Source organism: Cervus canadensis, chromosome 16, assembly GCF_019320065.1.
Source record: "Cervus canadensis isolate Bull #8, Minnesota chromosome 16, ASM1932006v1, whole genome shotgun sequence".
NCBI classification, from domain to species: domain Eukaryota; kingdom Metazoa; phylum Chordata; class Mammalia; order Artiodactyla; family Cervidae; genus Cervus; species Cervus canadensis.
In genome coordinates this window covers 37,542,340-37,558,504 of record NC_057401.1, presented here as the reverse complement: position 1 = coordinate 37,558,504, position 16,165 = coordinate 37,542,340, and the positions used below count along the sequence as shown (strand labels likewise).

General features: G+C 44.5%; 1 protein-coding gene across 9 annotated transcripts in view; it reads left to right on the top strand.

Annotated features, from left to right (window-relative positions):
- Window positions 1-16,165, top strand: part of RAI14 (retinoic acid induced 14) — a 160,724-nt gene that overhangs the window by 17,129 nt on the left and 127,430 nt on the right. For all 9 annotated transcript variants that reach the window (XM_043488745.1, XM_043488752.1, XM_043488748.1 and 6 more), the window contains exon 2: window positions 11,633-11,715. In XM_043488745.1, the coding sequence (XP_043344680.1) occupies window positions 11,680-11,715 (36 nt within the window). In that variant the 5' untranslated portion in view covers window positions 11,633-11,679. The remainder of the gene's footprint in view (window positions 1-11,632; window positions 11,716-16,165) is intronic.

Here is a 16,165-nt window from a genome sequence, read left to right as displayed (position 1 = left end):
AGCTGAACAGACAGACGTACAAACTACAGCAGGGCTGCCGAGGTTCTAGGCTCCTCTCTCACTGTGGCGTCTAAGGTGACAGCCTGAGCGGGATTGACTTGGTGGGAAGGCAGCAGGGGATTTGTCAATATTCGTCGATTGCAAGTCACAGAAACTCAACCTGAACTAGCTTAGGATAGGAGGGAGGACTTCCCTGGTGGCACTGGTGGTAAAGAACCCACCTGCCAATGCAGGAGACGCAGGAGACATGGGTTTGATCCCTGGATCAGGAAGGTCCCCTGGAGGAGGGCATGGCAACCCAGTCCAGTATTCTTGCCTGGAGAATCCCATGGACAGAGGAGCCTGGTGGGCTACAGTCCATGGAGTTGCAAAGAGTCAGACATGACTGAAGTGACTTTGCACGCAGGTAGGTTGGGGTGAGGGGTGGGGGGGGCAGCTTGGCTCAGGGGATGCCAAATTCTGTGCTAAAAGGGTGTTGGGGCCTCCCTGGTTCCCTCCCTCAAACCAGCTATCTGCACTGACTTAAGGAGTGTCTTGGACAGCTGCCAGGCTCACATTTTCCTAGTTTCTCTGCCAGAGAGGAAGGCTTTAATCTTCCCTTTTTCTTCCCCGTTCTGCCCCCTTCTCTTCCTTCTTCTTGTACTTACCCCTTCCCTGTCCCTTTCCTCTCCCCCCACCCAAAATCCCAGGGACGGTCTCTGACAGCCTTGCTAAGGACACCTTTCCATCTCTTGGGAACAGCTACGGTCAGGCTATAACCTGGCTGGAGTGGGGGGTGGGGGAGGGGGAAGGGAATAGGAGGACAGCTTCCTAGAAAGAAATGCAGTTATCAGAAGAAGGCTGGGCACTCGGAGTCATGGGGCAGACAGCGTGCTACATGGCAATGTGTTAGGTTAGAGAAAATGCAGAGACGTGCCTTCAAGTGAGCTGGGCTGGAGATGAGAATATATGATTTGAGTACGTGGTGTTCGAATGACATCCCAACATGGTAGTGGGGCAGCAGAAATGATTTTTTGTGCTCTCCATCTGCTGTTCCACTCCTGCTTCTAGGGCATCAGAATTCACAGTATCCATGTTGTTAACTTATTTATCCCTTATCCTCAAAAAGTATTTGAGGCACTAGATGACTGATTCATCAGAACCATTGTGATTATCATAAATGACACTTCCTGCATACAAGAATGTGGAGAGTCTGAGTTACCCCATTTTAAAGCCAAGTCAAAGAACCGATAATGTCACAGTAAGCCAACATTTGACCATTTAATCTTTCTAGAGTAAAACCAAGGGAATCTGGTATAATCATCCAGGGAGCTACCCTCTCGCACTCTAAAGCTGTTTCTCACTAACAACTTAGCATTTCACTTTTTGTATTTCATCTTGTTAAAAACAGCTTTATCGAGGTATGATTTACATCCCACAAAATTTACCATTTTTAGTATACAGTACTGCTCAATTTTTAATAAATTTACAGAGCTGTGGAATCATCACCACAATTGAGTTTTAAAACATCTCTCTCACCTCCCCCAAAAGAGCCCTCATGCTCATTTGCAATTCCTCCTTATCATCCCCCTCCCTAGGCGACTGCTAATCTACTTCCTGTCTATAAATTTGCCAGTTCCAGACATGTCGTACAGATGAAATCTTACACTGTGTGGTCTTGTGTCTGACCTTCACTTGGCGCAATGATTTTGCGCTGCACGTATCAACCCTTGGTTTCTTTTTGGTCCTGGATAGTCCGCCTTCCCCTGTATGGAAATGCCATGTTTTGTTTACCTAGTTGGTGGATGTTTCAATTGTTTCCACTTTTTCACGCTTATGAATACTGCTGCTGTAAACACTCATGTGCACGTCTCTGTGGACACGTGTTTTCATTTCTTCTGGCAAGACACATCGTGTGATTGCCAGGTTGAATGGTAAATGTATATTTAAGCTGCCAAACTACTTGCCACAGTGACTTTGTGCTTTCCACATTTTATATATTCACCAGTAACATTTGAGGAGTGGCCCTGTCTTTTTAAACCTGAATGACTCTTTTGGATTTTAAGGTGGGGGAAAGCCAAGAAATGGACTTGCGATGGAGATGGTAAGGCACTTGGCACATACCCCTTGCTGTTTGGGGTTGATTACTAGATGTGTGCAGGGCAGCTTTTTTGCTTGAGAGATGAACACAGTGTTATGTCTTGATAGAGCTGTTGACACCAACATCAAAGATTTGGAAATACACCCTGGAAACGGCATTTTAGAGATCAGCTTAAAAATAACCTCAAAAGGGGGGATAATCACATGGCGTTTCTTAGTCCTGGAGTGATTTTTGTATTCCAGAGTTGGCTTGTTTTGATTAAGCCCATGCTTTTTTAAATTGGATGGATTTAGGGCATGAGGTAACCTTGGGGCTTTTCTTTGGTAGGTTTATCGGAGCATGTGAGTAGCAGATTTGACAGCCCAGATAGTAATGTTGCCAGAGCCCCGACCAGTTTTATATCAGTGCTGGTGGCTCTGACTGATTCATGGACCAAGATTGGTCCTCATTGATGGCAGGTTTTATTTTTAAAGAAGAATGATGTGTTTGTTTCTCAAAAGAAATGTCATCCCCTGATAAAGGCAAGTTGTGAATATAGGGAGGGAGATTAATGTTCTTAAGAGTTTCACTTCATGATCATTATGGTATATTATCTGGATGGCATTTATGGTTTTAAAAGAGTGTGGTCATTTTTGGGGGGAGGGAGTGAGATATTACAGTATTTTAGGAAGGATTCATCATCAGGATGAAACTACTGCCTATGTCTTTTTTTCTCCCTCTTACCTTTCCCTCTTCTTTATCATCTGGGCAATCTTTTATCTCACCTGCACCTTAGTTAATATATGAGTGCACTCAGCCCATAATTAATGCTTAGTAAAGTTTGCATGTTTGTTGAGTCATTTATTCATTTATTTATATGTATCTGGTCTGCTGAATAAATAAGACACCTCAAATGTGATCACAAAGCAGCTTTGTTTTGTGTCCCACTGACTCTTTAAAATTTATTCAGAGAGGTTAGCCTATCTCATGCCTCTGGGTGAAATCTATAACTTTTCTGATTCGATTTTGTAAAAATTCTACAGTCAATTTCAGTTGCTAAATACTCTTAATTTAGAACTCGGAATGCCTGATTTAAAATAAAAGTAAAAATTTCAAATTTGATTTAAAAGAAAACATCTTTCTTTTTCTCTCTTTCTCCATTTTCTCCTGTTACTCTACCCCCTTTATCTGACTGTAATGGTTTGTGTCCCCTCCAGGGTTGCAATGCAAACTGGAGGCAGGAGAGGGGAGATGAGAGGTAAGAAGAATGAGAAAGTTCTTACTTGATGGTACACAGGAAGACAGTGCTCTGCTCTCTAATCCTGACAGATATTTTGAGCTGATTCTTGCTCTTTGAGGAGGTACTTTAGGCTGGACCATGTGCTCCTAAAATTCATATGTTAAAGTCCTGACCCCTGGTACCTCGGGACGGGACTGTTTGTGGAGGTAGGGCCTTTAAAGATATGATTAAGATAAATGAGATTCTATGGGTGTGACTGGTGTCCTTATAAAAAGACATGAGGACAAAGGCACACAAAGAGGAAGCACTCGTGAACACAAAGGGAGAAGGAAGCCATCTACACCCAGGGAGAGAGGCCTTAGTTCAGTTCAGTTGCTCAGTCCTGTCTGACTCTTTGCAACCCCATGGACTGCAGCATGCCAGATTTCCCTGACCATCACCAACTCCCAGAGCTTACTCAAACTCATGTCCATTGAATCGGTGATGCCATCCAACCATCTCATCCTCTGTCATCCCCTTCTTCTCCTGCCTTCAATCTTTCCCAGCATCAGGGTCTTTTCCAAGGAGTTAGTTCTTTGCGTCAGGTGGCCAAAGTATTGGAGTTTCAGCTTCAGCATCAGTCCATCCAATGAATATTCAGGACAGATTTCCTTTAGGATGGACTGGTTTGATCTCCTTGCAGTCCAAGAGGCCTCAGAATAAATCAGAATTGGCTTTGCTGTTACCATCGTCTTGGACTTCTAGCGCCCAGAACAGTGAGGATAGAGATTTCTGTTGCATAAGCCACCAGATGTGACACTTTGTTACACAGTCCTAGCAAACCAGCAGAGGCGGCCTTGGAAGATCCTTCTCCTCCTGGTTCCACTCCTGGATCGTCACTAGGGACCCCTCTGATTCCTGTGTTGCAGGTTCTGCTTTGTTGCTTCTCTGTCTGGGACTTGGCCTCTCTCTGCCCTCTTTACCCTATAATCCACTCTGTTAGAATCCAAGACAGCTTACTACCCTTCCATGAATTGCCTAGGTCAGGTTTACCGGAGACAGACATCTGTGCACAGATGAACTTCAGCATCAGGCTGATCACAGCCCAGCAGCTACCATGCCTTCATTCCCACCCTCAGAACTTAGGCCAGTTTCTCTCTGAACTTGTAGATTTTCCAGGCGAGGATCAGACCCCTGTCCATTCTCTCTAAGTGGTCCTGTAGGCCTTTCTCATTAGGTTGAGTAGGCCTGGTGGGAATCATTGCATCATTCCTTCCCAAGAAAGCTGCTGCTGCTGCTAAGTCACTTAAGTCGTGTCTGACTCTGTGTGACCCCATAGACAGCAGCCCACAGGCTCCTCCGTTCCTGGGATTCTCCAGGCAAGAACACTGGAGTGGAGAAAGAACCTCCCCCAATCTCCATGTGCTCTGACCCGTTTAAACCCTGGATGTGAGTGAGGGTTCAAGAGTCCTGTTACTAGTTTTTGGCTAAATCCTTTGAAATTGTGCATCTTGGACTGGGCGCGGTGAAATGTCTGTTGTATCTTTGTGCTTCCAATTTGACACCCAGTGCTTGTTCAGGTGGCATTGAGTAGTAAAGAACCTGCCTACCAGGAGACCTAAGGGACGGCTTCGATCCCTGGGTCAGGAAGATCCCCTGGAGGAGGGCATGGCAGCCCACGCCAGTATTCTTGCCTGGAGAACCCCATGGACAGAGGAGCCTGGCAGGCTACGGTCCATAGGGTCACACAGACTCGGACAGGACTGAAGCAACTTAGCATGAACACTTGTTCACCCATCCCTTCTCTCAGCCTCAGTGAACTTCCGCTGAGTGTGGACCATGGAGAAAGTCCTGCTGAGGTCAGAGGTGAACACTTGGGTGTTGCTCAGTTCAGTCACTCAGTCGTGTCTGACTCTCTGTGACCCCATGGACTGCAGCTTGCCAGGCTTCCCTGTCCTTCACCATCTCCTGGAGCTTGCTCAAACTCATGTCCACTGAGTCGGTGATGCCATCCAACCATCTCATCCTCTGTTGTCCCTTTCTCCTGCTGTCAATCTTTCCCCACGTCAGGGTCTTTTCCAGTGAGTCAGTTCTTCGCATCAGGTGGGCAGAGTATTGGAGCTTCAGCTTTAGCATCAGGTGCGGCTAGGATGTACTTTTTCCTTCTTAAGAAGTTCCCTACCTGGAAGTGGTAGAATCTCATGCAAAAATAATAGGTCAGGCCTGCAAATGCGGGGGAGCCCTTGGCCTGCTTTGCTTCAGGCTGATAAAATCTCTGTCCTAAGTAAGCACTTGCCCCTTGGGGTTTTAGCAGCTGGTCCTTGCTCTTTATTGACACTTACATTCCATTATTCAAATGGTCAGCTCCCTTGGCTAAGCTCAGCTTGTGATTAGGGAGATGCTGCCGGAGGCGCACAGCTCAGAGAAAGGAGAGGGAGGTGGAGGGAACAAAGAGGAGCAACCTGATAAGATTTATAGGCCAAATGAGATGGTGATTTGGGGTTTTTTAAAACTTAGTGCTTTCATATGTACATGTGAAAACTGATCACGGCATTTACTTAATCCTATTGCAGCTAACCCAGTCCATTTAGGACCAAAAAAAGCCTTGCTGAGGTCAAAGATGAAGTCTACAGTCTACCCAGGCACCTAACCTGTATCTCTGTCCTACACGTTCCTTCAGGAAACATTTATTGATTTTTATACCAGTGGCTAGCACCCAAGTAATAAGCAAAATGAAAACTCTGCCCTGAAAATCCTCCATTCCAAGGTAAATAGCCTGAGATGTACATTTTCAAATTTGCCAGAAAAACTGGTAACTGGGACTCTTGAACCCCTTGCTTATATCCAGGGTCTAAAAGGGTCAGGGAATGGAGACTGGGGGAGAGCCTCTCTTCAGAGAGAAGTTTGCATCAGTTCCCACCACGCCTGCTCAGCCTCCCGAGAGAAGCTTCAAGGACTGCCGGCAGAATCTGGACGGGCGTTTGACCCTCACTTCACCTGGGATGGCTGTGCCCCGTCTAAGAAAGACCCAATGAGGAGCCCTCTTCTCGTCAGCCTGCCCATATCCTGAGTTTCCTTTTAGAGACACTCAGACCCCTATCTCTGTGGTGAAGACTTCTCTGATTTTTCCTGGCCCTCAGAGATTTCCATCCAGGAGGCAGAGTCTTAAAGCAGCTTCTGCCCCCAGCGGCAGTTTAGATGGCAGGACAGGCCATCGTCAGGGACTTCTTTATCCGGGGGGACCTTTGACAGCATGTATTTGTTCTGCCGCCTTGAGTGTTGATGCAGCTTTGGGTTAAAATTCCATTTTTTGGAGAGAGATGATTGCAGAAGCAGGTACTCAAGGGAGAAGAGGTAGATGCTGAGCAAGAGAGAAGTATTTTAATCTCAGTGTCTTGCATTTGTTCAGGGTCATCGCCAGTGCTTTGGATTTTAAGTCTCATGTACTTTTTACTTGGAAGAAAAATTCTCAAAGCCAGTCTGGGGGTGCATGTTTAGTGTTCTGGTGTTGCTGAAGATTCCGAGGAAGTATCTCACATTCCATGACGGAGGAATTAGTTAGAGCAAGGACATTGTTATTCACTCAGGTCCTCTGGTGCTATGATGACTCAGAGGGAACTATTTTAAACCACTGCCCTTGAATCCTGGTGTATGGCATCTTGGATGCTAATATATCCCCGTGATTCAGGAAAAGATACATGTGTGTATAGCTGCCATTTGCCTTTGTGAGTTATTGTTTCTTAGTGGCCATGGTAACCAGCTAGTTTCTCTCTTAGCTTTTAATGTAGAATGCCCCCCTCTCATCCACCCAGAATATTTTGAAAGATTCAGTCAATGTTCAGAAATACTGATCTATCATATCTACTTATGCAGTGTCTCTAAATTAGTTTTAATGAAAGTGTCAATTATAGGTATGATTAGGTGGTATGATAGGTATAGAACAGTGGTTCCCAATCTCATTGAGCATCCAAGTCACCTTGTGAGTTAAAAAAAAAAAATTACAAGAGACTTCCTTTGCAGTCCAGTGGTTAAGACTCTGCACTTCTAGTGCAGGTGTGAGTTCAATCCCTGGTCAGGGAACTAAGATCCCACATGCTGTGGGCCATGACCAAAAAACAAACAAACAAAAAAACCCAATTCTGAGCCTCACTTTTGATTACAGAATCTAAATACCTGGCTGGGGGCTCCAAGGGTGCCCTTACGTGCTGACATAATTGTCAGCATTGTCTTACGGAATAACCTTTGGGTCACGTGTAGGAGTGGAAGTGGGGGTGAGTGGGAGAAGGAGTGGTTTGGTGATAGAAGAGAGGAACTTTTTTCCTCTCTTTTCCTCATGATTACATTTCAGTTGGAGGTGGCTTGTGGTAGAGAAATAGCTAAGGAGAATTTAGGAGCAAGGAACCTTTTAGCACTAAGGGCATTGCTTATTAACCTTTGTTCCTTCAAAATTCATTTTCAACTAATCCAGAGGTTCTCAACCTGAAATTTTCCTAGCTCTACAGATTGGAGAAGGTAATGAAGATTATTAAACTATTTAAAAAAAATAACAGCTAAAGAATTAACATCTTTGTGGAGATAAGTCACATCCTATTCAATTTACCCATTTTAATGGTACAGTCGATCGGTTTTTGGTGTGTTCACAGGTTGTACAGCCATCATGGTAATAAATGTAGAATGTTTTCATCACCCCAAAAGGAAAATTCTATATCTGTTATGTCATTTTTAATACTCAAAGAAGTCTAACTTGTTAGTTCACAGCATAGCTCTATAGGCTAACATCAAGGCTTTTTGATTCAGGCTAGAAATTCTATTCGATAAGGGTAGTTCATGTTCAGCTTTGGTTGAGAGTTGCATTATTTTAAAGGGAAAATGGATTAACAAACCCTGTTTGTTAGATCTAGTCTTTCAGATGAGAGGGTCACCGTCTGTACCTCCCTGCCCTATTCCATCCTCACTGATGGAGTGACATCGCATGGTAACTGGCAACGAAGCAATGCTTGTTAACTTATTTTGGGTTGAGCATGGAGTAAACTGACCAACATTTTTGCCCAGTGGGTAGACAGGCTTTGAGAGGATTTAATTCAAATACCTTTTCCTGTGTATGTGGAACATGCCCTTCTCTTTTTGAACCATCCAAATTAGACTCCCATGCAGCTAATTCAGCTTTATCGCAGCTCTTTTGACCTAAGCACCTTAAGTTACTTTTCCAAGGACTGCTGTTAGTGTGGCTTCACTAAGTTGATAGATGTCACTTTATCCAGTCTGGGCTTTGGAAGTTTGAATCTGGGAATTGGAGCCGAAAGATTCCAGCTGAGCCAAGGAAGGCAAGTCACGATTGACTCGTGGGTCCTTTTGGGGAAGAGGGGGTACTGAGGCAAAGGGAGCCCAGGTGACTTCCCACAAGTCCTGACTTCCAGGATTAGGTCCTGGAGTTAGGTCCTTTTACCAATTCCCGGAAAGCAATGATTTGTTACTAACTTTAATTATCCCCAGTTACAGTTCTTGTTTCTAGTTACTGTTTTGTGGGTTTCTAAACCTTTTTACCCTTGACCCCTATGTCTGTCATCCCAGAGTTATACCCTTGGACCACCCAGCTCTCAAACGCCCAGAGCTTCCAGAAAAACATTCATTTTCACAGCTAATACCTCCCCCTGGGAGTTTTTGGAATTACTTGCTTTATTTACTTAATCTTCTTTAAATGAGCCTTTGCATACTTCTCACTACCATGCTGAGGGGTGGGGGGGAGACAAAGACAAACACACCAAACTACTAGCACCCACACCCATGCAACACGCTCCCCCACCTCCGGCCCTAGGCACCCCATGACCTCAGACAAAAATCTGACCCAACTTTGGCTGAGACATTGTGTTCTTGCCTGAAAGAATGCTTTGGGTGGTTCCACCTTGGTGGGTTACACAGTTTGTGGGTTATCCAAGGCTGGGTTTCTGTTTGCTTCTTTTCCTGGTGCATGGATTTGTCCTGTTATCTTGGTTATTAGCACTTCAGCTGGAGGGTGGAAGGAATTGAACTTCAAGGGTAATTTCCATCTTCTAGCTGCATTTGGTGGAGAACCGTGAGCCGGTGTCAGGTTGGGAACATCTGCTTATCAGGGTTTCTACTTGGATTCATCAAAAGATGGTTGCTCTGACATGATGAAGGGCTGTTTCATAAACCAGCACAGCTTTGATAAAGATATTTCCAGTTCCACATACCTCATTTCTGACTTCTCAAACTTGTATGCCAGAGTCAACCAAGCAGATTCCTTGGTCCTGCCCTTGAGATTCAATTTCCAGGGAATTTTGCATTCAGCAAACTGTCCCCAGATTCTTCTGATTCAGATTAAGTTGGGGGGCCGCCCAGAAGCACTGTCCTCAGAGTTTATACTTTGCCGTTCAGGTACCAGCCCAGCCTTCTCTGTGGTTAAGTACATGGCAATTAACAAGGTGTAATTACAGTGTGTGCAGTTTCCAAGGCAACAGACATTCTGTCACTCCTGCTGAGGCTGGGAAGATTGAAAGGGACCACAGGGAGGCCACAGGAATGGTGTGGCCTCCAGATTAATGTCATTGAGGTGCTTTGTGACCCATCCAAAGGTCCCTGCTTAAGGGCAGCAGCAATAATGAAAGTCAAAAATTAGCAAATTAGAAGCCAGGGAGCCACTAGACCACTTCTGGAGGTGGCAACAAAGACCTCAAGAGAAATGGTCCAGCCATTCAGTTGCCTGCATTTCCTACCCTGCCCCCCACCATGCCATCTGTTTCCTCAGATCAGTTTAGTCCAGAATAAAGATGGTGGACGAATATGATGACCTTGAAAGGCTTTTGAAAGGTAATGATCAACTGTGGTCAACACCTGACCATCGTTCCTTAGTCCTCGAATAGACGGGCCTCTGTATGTTCCCCTGTTCTCACTTTGTAAGCTGAGGCTTGACGTTACATTTCTTGAGCACTTTCCAGGTGATAAGAACTTGTACATAGATTTTTTCTGTCATTTTTGACCTAAACATACACTTTCCAGGTTTCAGGATGGAAGAGATCAAGTTCATGCCATGTTTTAGCCCAGGAGTTTACTTTCAGGTTTTAGTTTTAAAGCTGTAGGGCAGTGGAAAAGGCATTCACCCATTAGTCCAACTTTGGTTCTGAATTTTATCATACAGAGGTGTGGGGAATGCAAACAGGTTTCTTCACTCTGAGATTCCATCTCTTCCTCTGGAGAATGAGGGGCTCCGACTAGATCTATAGTCTTACCTTTTGAAGGGTGACAATGCCTTTGCAGAATCTGATGAAAATAGGAACTTTCTTCCCAGAAAAAAGTACAGGGACTTTGCTGGTGGTCCAGTGATGAAGACTCTGCAATCCCAATGCAGGGGGCCTGAGTTCGATCCCCTAGTCAGGGAACTAGATCCTGCAGGATTCATCTAAGACCTGCCACAGCCAAAAAAAAAAAAAAAAAAAGTACAGATATACTGTCATTCCAAAATTTACCTTCATTTTCTAAAGGCACCACAGATCCCTCCTAAATGAGGTGGTTTCTTAAGACTTTTCCAGCTCCGGATTGGAATCACTGGGTCCCACGAGGACCTGGGGAGAGTCTTTCACTGTTTTGAGTAGCTTCCTGAGGAATGAGGTATTTGATGAGGGAGGTTTTGTTGTTTCTCGCATTTTCCCCTCATTGCCCTGTGCATCTACGAGGGGGAAAAAAAACACACTGAGAAAAATAAATAGGGAATGAATGGCATCTGGAATGTGAGCTGTGCTTCAGTATGCTTCACTCCTGTGGCCCTTTCAGAGGAGGTGGAGGCTGTAACTGTACCGTGAAGGGGATGGAGAGGAGGGAGTTAGGCACTGAATTTTGTGCAGTGACAGGCCAGCCTTTACTTAAGCTTGTTCTTCTTTGAATGAGGAGTTGGAAGAAAATGAAAAGTTTCAGTTAACTTGAAAATGTTGGACGCTTCAAAGGAGTATCACAAATGGGAAGAACATAACATTCTGTACCGCTTCCCAACCCTTAACCCTGACCACCTTCCTAACTTAAACCCAGATGCTTACCCGTGGCCCAAAGTCCTAGTCCAGCTGGGAGGGAGTCACTGTAGTGTTTGTTTGGAAACCTTGAAGTGTGTATGTGAGTTGCTCAGTCATGTCTGATTGTTTGCGACCCCATGGACTGTAGTCCACCAGGCTCCTCTGTCCATGGGATTCTCCAGGCTAGAATACTGGAGTGAGTTGCCATTCCCTTCTCTGTGGGATCTTTCCAACTGAGCGATCGAACCTGGGTCCCCTGCATTATAGGTGGATTCTTTACCATCTGAGCCAGGAGACCTTGATCCTTAATTTCTTTTTTTTCTCTCTGGCTAGGTGCTGAAGGTGTCCTCTAGAGCTGTGGAAGGCTGAATGGACTAAACATGAAGAGCTTGAAGGCCAAGTTCAGGAAGAGTGATGTAAGTACTTGTGACTCACGTCTGGCTGCAGAAACACCCTCCCTTGGACCTTGATAAGGTGCTGGGTTAATCAACTACAGAAGTCAGAAGTGCTCTGGGGCACAGCTCAGCATGGCTTTTGTGAATGACGTGTTCTTGCTGTTTGTGTATATAGCTTCTAAAAATGACTTTTTTTTTTTTTTAATTCTGGTGTCTGTGCCTTGTAGAGAAAGGAACAGTTAAATTAAACATCTTAACAAAAAGAGTCAAATACCTCAGCATTTCTAAATCCCTCCAAATCTGACTCAGAATGTCATTTTTAGAGAGTGGTTTTAAGGAATTATGTGTTAGCGTGGTTCATCTTGGGTGTTTAGGAAACTTAAATTCTGTTAAGGCTTTTGTGGTAAAATCTATTGCCGCCTGCACCTTTATTCCCCCTTAATTCCTGGGGTTCTTCCTCACTTCTTATTCATCATACAAGCCTTTGGATTGGAGGAACCAATGATGATGCCTGAATTATGAGACAAAGTCTCTCAGAGGAGAAAATGGAGAAAAAGAACACAGCAGTGGGATTATATGGGATGCTGTTGTAACAGAAGGTCAGCTCATAAACCCTGCTGAGGCTCCAGTCTTGTGCTAGCTGCTCCAGATACTTGGAGCAGAGTGGTTGAAGGGGAGAAATACATGGAAGGATGTTTGATGGATGTCAGCGATGTCACCCTCCTAATGGGCTTGCTTGGCTGTCATTTAACATGGGGTAATTAAAAGTAAACCTGGATTTTATTGCTTTGCTGTGAATTATATGACAGCTTGGCACAACCACATTTTTGCATGTCTTACAGCTAACACGTCACACATGCACATATACACGCAAACACACATACCTCCTCTTGGCTGAAGCTTATCTCCTGAGGCTACATCATGACATGTAACTTACTGCCCTGATAAGGCCCAGACTGGAGGAGGTGCTTGTGGAATGATTGCAGAATCTTGTTATGCTGAAAGGAAGTTTGAGCTCTAAGGAGAAAGGGTTTTTAGGAAAAAGCGGACATCGCCTCCTCATTCTTCAGGTAAGTTAACTAAGACTCAGAGAATGTGACTTGGCCGAAGTTGTCCAGGTAACCTTTGGCCGGAGTAACAACGTTGGTCATCTGACTTCGTTGACCTCTTGCCCTGCCACTCTGCTAAGAAAACTTCCTTCAGTCTTCTCATTTGTTGGCTAAGTGATGCGACAGTCTCTAGATCTCATTGGACTTTCAGTTAATAAGGAAAAGGCAGTTAAATGGAAAATGTTGTCCAGCCAGGCCGATTCGGGTTTGTAACTTGTGTGACCAGGTTCACAAATACCTCTTCCATTCCATTGGGCAGCTTCCATTTGTACAAGCTGAAATTGTTTTAGCAAAATTTAATCAGTCTAGACTTCCATGATATATGAACAGGGGCAAGGGGGGAAATAATAGGAGCATACACTTTAGGTTTATAAACTGGTGGCTGTAGGGAGGGTATTGCTGGAATCTAGTTTTTAAATAAAAACTGAAATATTTCCATGATTTAGGGGGAAAAAGTCACAGTAATAACACTATTAAAAGCTTCTGGAATTTGGCAGTTGAAAGCTATGATTTTGGCAGTTAGCGCAAAGGGAAGAAATGTTAGAAGAGCAAGCTTGGGAGAGGAGAGCAAAAGAAATTGGTATTATGGGGCCAGATGGTATCAGATGGCTCCCCAGTTTCACCCCAAATTGCTTCCCAAAGCATCATCCCTCCACTGCAAGATGGAGGGAATGAAAGCAGAAAAGAAAAACGTTTCAAACCCCAGCTTGTTAATCAGCGGTAGGTTAGTAAGAGCTAACCATTATGAAATATTTACTTTGTGTTAAGTGCTGTGCCAAGCTCATTATGTGAACTTTGTTTAATCTTGCTGCAACCCTTATGGGGTAGGTATTATTGGCAGGCTCATTTTCCAGATGAAGAAACTGAGACCCAAGGAGCTCCAGTCCCTTGCCTGGGCCTGAGTTCTTCTAGCTCAAAGTTGTATAGTCAGTGTTTGTGCCCAAGTAGCCTGATTCCAGACCTCAGGTTTTCCAAAAGAGGAAATGTGGATGCAGGTCTGATTTTATGAGACGGCAGTCCGGGCGGTAGCTTGGGAAAGCGACTTCGGACCTGGGTCTGTGGCCTTGGGCAAGTCTATTCCCTGTCCTGAACCCCCAGGCTCCTCAGCTGAAAACTGAAGATCGTGTTACCTCATGAAGTTGTGAAGGTTAAGTGTTCTCACACCTGTAAGGCACACATTTTAGGCCTGGCATTCTGGAGATGCTTGGTACATCTTTCTACCTCTTTCTTAATCACAGACACCCATGCTGGAGTTGAGAGGACTTCAGCTGTATGGTTGGCAGGTAGGTTCAGACTCACCACAAGCTTTACTTGGGAAGGTGACTACCTCCTGCTCGGGCATTGTAAGTGGTCTTCAGAGCACAGACCTGGGTGGTGAGGGCCTTCTCTAACAACATGTATTTCTCCCTTTAAGCAGTAGATTTTAGATGAAAATGATATCGGCATGATTGTAAAACAAAAGCAGCAGCTTGTTCTCTCCTATTCTCTGTGTGACCACTGGGAATTTTTACTTATGTCTAAAATTTCAACTAGTCAAATAGGACAGACTGCAAAGTGATATTTTTGTTGGTGCAAACTTTATTTCATGTGTGACATCTTTTACTGACTCCTGAATATTTTTTAAATTGAAAATTATTATTAAAAGAAAAAAGAAGGATATTCACTACTGCTGACCTTCCTTTGAAAAGTAATTGGAGGTGAAGTGTAAATTGTCATATAAAAATGTTTTAAAAGGCAAAAAAAAAGTGAAAGTCGCTCAGTTGTGTCCAACTTTTTGGGACCCCATGGACTATGCAGTCCATGGAATTCTCCAGGCCACAATACTGTAGTGGGTTGCCTTTCTCTTCTCCAGGGGATCTTCCCAACCCAGGTCTCCCAACCCACATTGCAGGTGGATTCTTTACCAGCTGAGCCACCAGGGAAGCCCAAGACTACTGGAGTGGGTAGCCTATCCCTTCTCCAGTGGATCTTCCCATCCCAGGAATTGAACCGGGTCTCTCGCATTGCAGACGGATTCTTTACCAACTGAGCTATCAGGAAAGTAAAAAAAAGAAAATTATTATGTAGAAATTGCTAATTGAAAGTAAAGAATGAGTCAATAATATAATTATGGTTTATTAAAAAAAAAGCAAACACAATGAGAAGTAGGCAGAAAAGTGTATGTGGTCTGGAGGGCAAAATAACCTGTAACTAAGTTGCTGTCTCTCAGGAGGGATGTAGAACTGGGAGTGGGTTGGTGGGGCAGTGGCGGGGTGGGGAGGATTTTGCTTTTCACCGGGTGCTTTAGGCTTTCATTTTTTGGTATATGTGTATGCATCCCCATGTCACTTGTTACAAGAAAAACAAGTTCTAAACTGTTTACATTTGGTTCAGTGAGCCAAACTGTAATCTTCTTTACCCAAAGTGAGTGGTCTCTCTTAGGGAATAACCCTAAACCCTCACCCATCAAATTTGCCTGCTAGTCTTTGTGGGAGGCTGAAAGAAGGATAAAGAAAGGGCCCTTTGTGTTTCTGGGGGGTAGAAGGAAGAGGGACAGCATATCATGTTCATGCTCTCGTAAAGAGAAGGCAGGTGACCCGCGGGCATGATCACATTTCAGCCAGCCCGTGTCTGGGAGGTCTGCAGCCAAACGAGTTTGTGACCATTGAGGGCAAAACCCAGGAGTGAGAAAGGATAAGCATGGCCCAGAAGAGCCCCCGTGGACGCCTTTAAGGTCATTGTGCTGCACTAGGACCATGAGGCAGACAGATTTCTTCCAAGCATCCTTTCCAGAATGCTTGACTTAGGCGGCTGAGTTTCTGTGCATGACCTAGGGGGAGGACCTAGCCTGTTTCTTTGGGCTGTGGTTAGATACCGTCCTTGTCTAGTGGCTTCCATCCCTAAACTTAATAGGGAGCCTGCAGGTAACCCACAGAGGCCAAAGAAAGTCATGGAGCTTAACAGATGTTCCCCCTAATGTGGGTGACATTTTCCGATTCCTGTTTCTAACTTGATTTGGTCATCTTTGAACTGGGGTTAGGTACTGGAAGGGATACTGGAGAAATATGCGGGATGCTGGTTGTCTTGAAGAAACTAAAAAACCCACATCAGAGGAGAAAAACTACACACAGGCAATAACTAAGACAGAATGCAAATCCTATAGAATATAGATATTAATAGGCTATCCAGGATGATATAACCAGTTGTTAAATTAGGAGACCTGAATCATAAATGCTATAGATTTTCAGAGAGGAGTGAATCTCTGGAAATGGGAAAATTGGTAGGAGGTTTATGGATCTGAAGCTTCTTCTAGGCCTCAGGGAGGCATAGGATTGGAAGGCTGGTTAGGAGAGGAGGAGAGGGTAATGATGGCGAGCAAGTTG